The sequence below is a fragment of the Rhinolophus sinicus genome, chromosome 15 (genome assembly GCF_057876585.1).
Source record: "Rhinolophus sinicus isolate RSI-liver-muscle chromosome 15, RSI-T2T, whole genome shotgun sequence".
NCBI classification, from domain to species: Eukaryota; Metazoa; Chordata; class Mammalia; order Chiroptera; family Rhinolophidae; genus Rhinolophus; species Rhinolophus sinicus.
Window position 1 is genome coordinate 59,406,782 of NC_142515.1, and position 8,700 is coordinate 59,415,481.

Consider the following 8,700-nt stretch of genomic DNA (forward strand, 5'->3'; position numbering starts at 1 on the left):
CGAATGGAGCCTATTCTTTGGTTAGAAGAGCATATTTATTACAGCAAAGGACAGATGGCTATGACATCACAGGACAAATACAAATTCTATCTATCTGCATGGCTGCCTCCACTAACAGAAGCTCCTTGGAGCCAGGCAGTATTTTCCGTGTCAGTGCGTAGGTGACGTCTGGGCCTCCTGCACCCATCGCCACACTGTTCCTCATGCTTGGCCTTGCAGGATGCGCCCCTCCTCCGTATCTTTGCTCAGACCGATCCTGTACCTGAAGTGCTTTCATTTCAGCTTAAACACCCATCAAGGTCCAGCTGCAGCCCCACTTCCTTTACAGTCATATGAGTGACTGACTTGTTGCAGATGGCTTCTCACTGAGAGAGGCAGCACTGTGCCCCCTTCACAGCTGGGAAGCAGACTCAGATATTCAACAGCAAGTTCAAGGTCATACTGCTGATGCATGGCGGAACAAGGACTGAAACCCAGGCCATCTGATTCCCAGTCCTCTGGCTCCCTACATTTCACCCGTTGCTCCACACTCTTGCCTAAGGCTTTGCAAAGTGTTTTATGGTCCTCCTCCTGCCACAGCTAAGGAATGAGCAGGAAGATTTGTAATTGATGGGATTATATTATGACACTAAAAGTTAACGTTCAACCCTGGGAAGTTGCTCTTCCCTGGCAGGAGTTTCCTGTTCTGACCACAGAGGCCAGCACTAGGAGCTCCCTGGGCTGGGCCTTTACAGCTCTGTGTTACAGTTCACGAAATGCTCTCAACTTCTCAAAAAGCTGTTTTTTTCCTCTTGGGAGGGGCTGACTCTACCCTATATGAGAATTTCAAGGTTGCCACTGCCCTGCCCATCTGGAAACACCTCTCACGTCACTCTATACCTATCCGGGTGGCCCCAAGGGAGGACTTGTGCTCCGGCTGCCTCCCCAGGACACGAGACCCAGCCCGCCACCATGAGATTTCTAGTTCTCTCCAGCCTGCTCTGCGTCTTGCTTCTCTTCTTCTCCATCTCGTCCGTGGAAGGTAGGTCTGTCCCCGGGGTGCTGGGTCCCGAGCGGGATTTGTGTCTGGGAAGGTAGCAATTGAAACATTGGAGGGCAGGCTCCTGGCAGGCCATCCTACGCCTGAAAGACCCCAGAACCTACGTAGCCCCTCCACCCATGGTGGCAGTACCAAGGGTGGGTTGGGAGCTATTGACCCCAGTCTCAACCCACAGCCCCAGCTCCCCCAAATGCACGCCTAGCTCAGGAGGAGCAGCGTGCTTACCATGCAAACATGCAACCTCCCCACTAGATTGCTTTGTGAACCTAAGTCCTACCTAGCTAGAAAGTCCAAAGCCACTGTGCTGTCTTGTGTCATGCTTGGAGCTCAGTACATTTGTGTTGAGTGAATGCATACATTAATTAGAAGACTATCTGAGTCTAAACATCCTCCAAACTCACACGCACAGTCAACCCCTGTGACAGATGGAATGAGAGTTTGTGTGGTGGGGGCACGTGTGTGTGTTTAGAAGTGGGGAACATGGTCCTTGCGCCTCTGTGGATATGAATATTTAGCTCACCTGCCTTTTTTGATCAGATAGCTGAGTATTTTGAGTGTTTTCTCTTGCCTAACCCTCTAGAAACTGCCTACTTTTATTCTTTATTTTAGCAGTTACAGTTATTTTAACATTGTTTGGCGTTAAAGAAATACATATCGGGGTGAAAACAATCATAATTTCATGACACAAGAATAGCCATGTTAACCATTTTGTTTCTTTTCCATACTGCATGCAAGCATGCCTTTTTTGTGATTGATAAATCTCTATATGATCAATGAATGTCATATTTTTTTTATTTATTGTTGTATTAGGATAGTCACCAAAAATACTTATGATTAGAATTCTTCTGGAAGCATTTACACCAGAATGTCAACAGCAATAATCTCTGAACAATAAGATTATAGAAAGTATTTCTAAAGTTTCTGCAATGAACATTGCCACATAGATATAATGGCAAATAGTGCTTAGACTCCCTCATGAACTCAGTCCCCAGCGATGCTCAGATCTCTACTTTGGACTTGTTAGAGGTTGCCAATGTTCCCTTAATGACAATTCAGTGAAGATGAATATCTTCCCCCACAAAGTTTCCTACCCATTTAGGAATATTTCTGGCAGATTTTCCAAAGCGATGCCATTTAACTACTATTTTTTAGGTATAATTTGCCACGACGTGAATGTGTTGTGATGCACTTGCTTGGACATTTAGATGGTTCACAACTTTGCATGATTTTAAGTATGTGGCAAAAAAAAAAAAAAAAATGTGTACATAAAGTATTTTCTATCTTTAGGATATTTTCTTAGGCTGGATTACCAAGGGGAAAATCGCTGTGTAAAAAGGCAGAGATACTTCTGAGTGATGATGCTGAACTGTTTCTTAAACAAAACCAGGAGGAGACATATTCTGGTAGCAGAGTGTCTCCCCATGTTGACTGTGTTATTTCTGAAAAATAAATTCACCTCAAGGCCCACACTTTCCCTGGTCCCTCCCATAGCCTGGCCCGCCCTGAATTTTCGTGAATGAATATTCCTGAACCCTAAGCCTTGAGAGCTGAAGCTCACTCCAGTCATTCCTGTCCCAACCCACCCCATGGTGTCCCCAACCTCATGGTGTCCCCACACATGCTAAGGAAGTGTCTCTGCCCCTCTGTGTCTACCCTCAGGAAAACGGCATCCTAGGCATCCTGCCAAGCCCTTCAAAGGCAAGCTCTGCTGTTCCCAACATCCCAGCCCTGTCCTGAGGACCCAGAACGGTAAGCACCGCACTTTGTACAGATGGAGGAGAGGCTCTGAGGAGGCCATGAGACAGGCTGCATACGTGGACCAGCTCCCACTCGGGCCTGGCATCAGGTGCTGGTGTGGAGGGACCACAAACAGATATGATTGTGGCCTCATGGAGCTTCCAGTCCAGTGAGGAAAACTGACCCCACAAAAAAAAGTCAACAAATCAATCATTTTGAACTGAATATGTTCTGTCCAAGGAAAGAATAGGATGCAAGTAGGAAATGGTACAGGGAACAAGGAGGGTGGAAAGATTGGTGCAGACAGGGGAAGCAGCAGACATGGAGGCCTCAGATGGGCAAGAGGGAGGCATGGAAGACAGAGGGATGGGGAGGCAGGAGGTGCTCACAGAAGCTGCAAACTGAGGCAGGGCCAGCCTGGTGAGCTGGCACATGAAGTGGCATGACTGGCAGGTGGATGGGGTACACAGATCCAGAGAGTCCCAGAGATGCAGGCAAGTGGCAGAGCTGGGCTCCATGCCAGGGTGAGGTCTGGCAGAGCAAGCCTGCCCTCTCTCACAGGCCTGGGGGGCACTGGATGATGAGGGAGGCAGGCCCAGGGAGAGCTGCAGGCACCCAGCTCCTAGCACTGGGGCTCCAGGCCAGTGTTAGGCTGACACGTAAGCGTTGCCTGGCCCAGGGTGTGAGGATAGGACTGCTGGATCTCTGCTAGCCTTTGGTAGGAGGGCCCTAGGGCCTGGGACAGGCAGAATCCCCAAGGGAAAGCTGCAGAGCCTGGAGCCAGCCCAGCTGGACACAAACCCAGAGCTCCTGCCCCCCACTCTCTGTAGCCTCATGCCCTTCTCAGGAATCTGAAAAGGCCCCAGCCCTGCCGGTTCCTCTGGGGCCATGGCCATGACTAGAACTGGAGCCTCCACATCCCTCCCAGCTACCAAGTGTCCTGTGCACCAAGGGGGAGCTTGGATGTGAAGGAAATGGAGGGAGGGAGACTGCATGGCTCAGCCTCAGGCCACTTCTCTGGAGAACGTGACAGCCCCTCCTTCCAAGTTGGCATCGCATCCAGCTGGAGCTGGGTAAAAATAACCAGTTTTCACACATTGAATGTGAGTGTGAGGCACCCCCCAGGGCAAGGTGAACACACTGACTAACTGACTGCCTGCAACTCTGTTCGCACCTGAGGCCCCAACCTGGCAGGGGAGGAGTGTTTCTGCTAAAGAAATAGGCAAAAATCTAAGGAAGAGAGAAGCAGAGTCCAGTCCATGCCCTCAGAGAAGAGCAAGGTGTGCTCAACCCGCCTCCCCCAAACCACTCCCCAGGATGCACTTGCTCAGAGGCAGTAAGGAAAAGAGACGTTAAGGGTGTGTGCCCCGCACCCCACAGGCACAGGCTCATGGGAAACACCCAGGTTAACTCCTGCTGCGCAGGACAAGAGCGAGAGCAGGGGTTCTGTTAGTATACAATCCTTTAGAATAATCCAGGTGCGTGGCTCCCAGGTTGGGTCTGGATTTCTTTGAGTATATAGATTTTTAAAATTCCACTGCAGAAATTTACAAACTATTTAGAACAAGAAAAGCAAAACAAACATTTTTATTGGGTCCTTATCATGCGATCTCATTTAAATCTTTGGAACCACCCTAAGGAAGCTGTTTACAGATTAGGGAACTTAAGCTCAGAAAGAATCTGAGGCACAGCCAGAAACCTGGTTTGTCTATCTCTTTCCACTACAACAAACTGCCTCCCAATAGCGAGCAGGTCTCAGGCAGCACACTTAGGAAGACAGGCGCATGCCCGAGGGAGACCGCAAGCTTCCCAGGAGGGAGTCACCACCTGGGTTGGAATCTCAGCTCGACCATGTGCTGCTGGCTATGTGCCCTTGAGCAGGTCACCCAGCTCTGCTGAGCCTCAGTCTCCTCATCTGGGAAAGGGTATGACGGAGCCTACCTCACTGGGCTACGGTGAGGAGGCAGTGGGGTCCTGCCGATGAAGCCAGGCACCAGCCTGGCACCGAGTACCCCGGAAACGTGCCGGAAGTCTGAACCCGGCCAGGGCAGCTGAGTCAGGAGACTGGTGATTTCCACACTGAAAACCCAAACCAGTACATTCTTGCCCAGGCGTGGTGGTTCCACCCAGTCTTCTGGGTCAGATTCTGGGGCTCCCTGAATGCTATGTGATCAGCGGGGGTGCTCGGTGTGCCAGGCTCTGGGAATTCAGCCTCTGTTCTCTGATTGACTGACATACGAGTGTCCATGTACCTGTCTTTCAAAAGAAAATAACCTAGGGCTGCCTGGAGAATGTCCCTGAGCTGACAGTACCCAGTGGGACACACACAGGCTGGATGTCACCTACTCTTCAATCTATAGTGTCTTTCCCGAGGATTGTTTTATATGTGCTGTGCTAGGCCTATGGGGGTGACAGGAAGTGGCAGGCACAGGATTCGGGGGCAATTCGACAAAAACCATCATAAAAAAATCAATGTGCTAAGTGGCCAGTTTGCTGAATTGACTGCATTTACCAATTTACTAAAAAAGGCTTCTCTCAAGTAGTTGAAAAGTTTGTAGCAATCCGTGTTACTCAAAGCAGTGTTCAGTTTGTTGACTCTGTTAACACTTGAGGGCATCAGGCTTAGGTTGGGGTCAGACTGACAGCTGGCTAGGCTCCACCAGCCAGGAAGGTCTGTGACCTGTGTCAAGCCGCCCTCCTCCAGGTGCCCTGAGGCTGTCAGCCAGGAAGCTCCTGGAGGAGGCTGGGAGGTCTTGAGAGGAGCCTGACCGTGTGTCTGCCCATCCTAGACTGCCCCTGGTGCGTGAGAGCTCTGTGCCACCCTCCCTGCTTTGAAGCCCAGCAAAACGAGTTTACCCCTGGTGGGAGCCAGGGGGAGTGAAGGACACAGAGAGATTCCTCCCCCCCGTTGGGTTGTCCCTGTCTTCAGGAAGGGCCCAGACTGCACACACAAGGGTGACCCACTGAGGACCGTGACAGTGATGACTTAAGGGTTTTGGCAACGTTGGGTGGTGCCAAGGTGGACACGACGGCTCAGTACAATGGACCCTGGAAGCGAGGAGGGAGAGAAGGTGGCCAGCCCATCCAGCGTAGCGGACCAATCCGAGGGGCTCAGATCAGTGGTCTTGCTCCTTGTGATTACATTCATTAGCCACAGCTGCATAAGAAAACACTCCCAACGTTGGTGGCCCGAAACAGTAATATTTATTATTTTCTGTGTGTCTACATACAAGTCAGCTGGGCAGTTCTTCTAGTTTCTGCTGGGCTCATTCCCTCTTCCAAGTGTTGGATACGCAGTTCTATAGATCTAGTCTGGGCTGTCTTGCATGTTTGGAGGTCAGTGGTCTGTAAGTCTAGATGGCCTCAGTTGGGCAACCTGGACTCTCTTCCACATGGTCTCTCATCCTCCAGCAGGCAAACACAGACTTGTTCCCATGGGGCTGCAAGGTCCCACCTCTGTGAGCAGAAGCACCTAAGGCCTCTTGAGGCCTCAGAACTGGCCCAGCTTCATCTCCACTGCATTCTATTAGCCAAAGCAAATCACCAGGAGCAGCTTCAAGGAGCAGGGAAACAAACCCAATATCTTAATGGGAGAAGCTGCAAAGTCACACAGCAAAAGAGGGGTGGAGAATTATGATCATATTCTCAATCAGTCAACCACAGTGTTTGTTGTAGGAAGCAGAGAAGAATGTCAGAGTCTGAGGGTGAGGACAGTGGTCAGGAAATCACAGTTCTCCATTAGAAATGCTGGTGGAAAATTCTCATGGCATGAAATTAATAGAAAAGCATAGTTTACACAGTATATTACTAATATGACTATGATTATCATGATGGGAAGACAAAAGCACTTTCAAATAGGAAAAAATACAGAAAGAAACCACAACAATATTAGCACTTATTTAAGATTAAGACATGAGGCTATGGATGAATTATGATAACTAAGTTTGTATTTTATATAGCTAGTGGTTATATAGCAATTAGTATGCAGCACTTACATCTGCTAATTCATTTAGTCCTCACAGTAATCCTGACAGTTAGTTACAATTACTATCCCCATTTTTACAGATGAGGAGCCAAAGCACAGAGAGTTTAAGTAACTTGCTAAAGGTCACACAGCTAGGAAATGATAGAATTGGGCTTTGAAATCAAACAATCTGGCTCCAGATTCTGTTCTTAACTATCACACTGCCTCACTTATAGTTATAATCTGGAAGCAGAAAGAGGAAAAAGAATACTCTCATTACCATAACTTAACCCTTCTCAATTGTGTTTCCTTTGTTTTTTTCATGCAAAATGTTGATCTAGCTTTATTTTTATTGTGGCTCATTTTTTAATTTTTATAATTAACATTACATCATAAGCATTCTTCATGTTGCCACATAGTCTTCATAATCACAGGGTTTTATCACCATTAAACATTTCTGTCATCATGAAGTACCTTTACTAATTAATCATTTTCTACTGTATTCAGATTGTTTCCAGAATTTATTTTCTGTTATTAAAAACAAAACTATGAAGAATAGCTTAATGCAGGCATTTTTGTTTCTTTTCTTTTCTTTTTCTTTTGTGTGTGTTTGTGTGTGTGTGTGTGTGTGTGTGTGTGTATCATTCCTCCCATAAATGGGGCTGTTTTGCCAAAGGATGCAAACATAGCTTTGAGACACACATTGCCTGAGAGTGCTCTCAGGAAGGAGACAGCCTGAGGGGTCCCAGGGCCTGCACGTCCATGTGTGCACCCTCCTACCCCTGCCATCAGTAACAGGCCACCCAAACCCCTCGACTTTAGGGGAACTCTGCTCCCGTTGAGTAGATAAGCTTCCTTCTCTCCGTCTTCTGCCAGTAAATCAAATTTCTCCCTGACAAGACTGAAGTAGCCTGAGCTGGTCATGTCTGCCAGGAAAGTCCCCTTCTGGGCCTCCAGGGAGGAGGGTTAAATCTGATTCGTGCTTTGAGTTTTTTAAAAAAAATCTTTGTTTCTAGAAATGAATCTTAACTGAGTTTTCTCCTCTCTCCACTCCTGGCTCTCCCTGCCTCTCTGCCTCTTGTCTCGTCTTGTCTTGTTTGCCTATTGCTCCTTCCCAGGACGCCGCAAGAGGAACTGCAGACCATGCAAGATCAAGTCAGAGTCTCACTTTTGGGTGGTGCCCGGAGCGCTCCCACAGGTGTAGTGTTTCTAACACAAGGCTCAGTCCCTGATGCACCTGGAAGCCTCAGGTTCCCCCCAGATTCTCCCCTGGAAGCTGGGTAGCTGCCTCAGGTGCTGACCCTTGGAAGCCTCTGCCCATGAATCCTTAGTCTCCTCTCTTAGAGACACAACAATTCTTGCCTGGAACGTTGGATTGTTCTTATGCTGCTTCTCCGAAGAGGCTGAACCAGAATCATCTGAAAACTACAACATAGATTCAACAGTCAGAGCTTGGAGTGACTGACCTGCTGTGTGGCATTGAACAAGTAACCGAGCCCCTCTGGGTTCACGGTGGCTTCAGAGATATAAAATCTATCAAAAAAAAAAAAAAAATGTCCAGGGAAAGTCTTTCAGTCACTGGCGCCTACAGCCTTCATTCACCCCTTTCAACCTTCATGGCAGTGAGTTAGGGTGTTGGAGAGCTTCACCTCAGGCAGCAAGGGCCCTGGAAAAGTTCCAGAACTCCAGATCCTGGTCCCAATCATTCCACCGACCTTCAGAGTTATTGTGAGCCAGGCTCAGCCCACCTGGCCTCAGGCCCCACCTGGCCCCTCCAGCTCTGATAGTCACGATTCCACTGTGACCGTGGCAGCTATAAATTCAGGCTTCTGAGCCTGCTGGGGTGCAGGGTAACAGGCTGGCCAGGACTGAAGAGGCTTAGCCGTCCTGGCACCCCTAGGCCCTAACCGTCCATATCTGACAGAGCCTGAAGGAACCCTGACTTTCTGACGGGGGTCCT

At 48.7% G+C, this 8,700-nt stretch overlaps 1 protein-coding gene across 1 annotated transcript; it reads left to right on the plus strand.

Moving 5' to 3' along the window:
• Window positions 1-729: 729 nt before the first annotated feature.
• GPR15LG (G protein-coupled receptor 15 ligand) lies at window positions 730-8,294 on the plus strand. The gene is made up of 3 exons (XM_019755550.3): window positions 730-1,021; window positions 2,699-2,788; window positions 7,859-8,294. Exons 1-3 carry the CDS (start codon window positions 817-819, stop codon window positions 7,942-7,944), a joined length of 381 nt encoding a protein of 126 aa, XP_019611109.3. The 5' UTR covers window positions 730-816; the 3' UTR covers window positions 7,945-8,294.
• The last annotated feature ends 406 nt before the right edge of the window (window positions 8,295-8,700 follow it).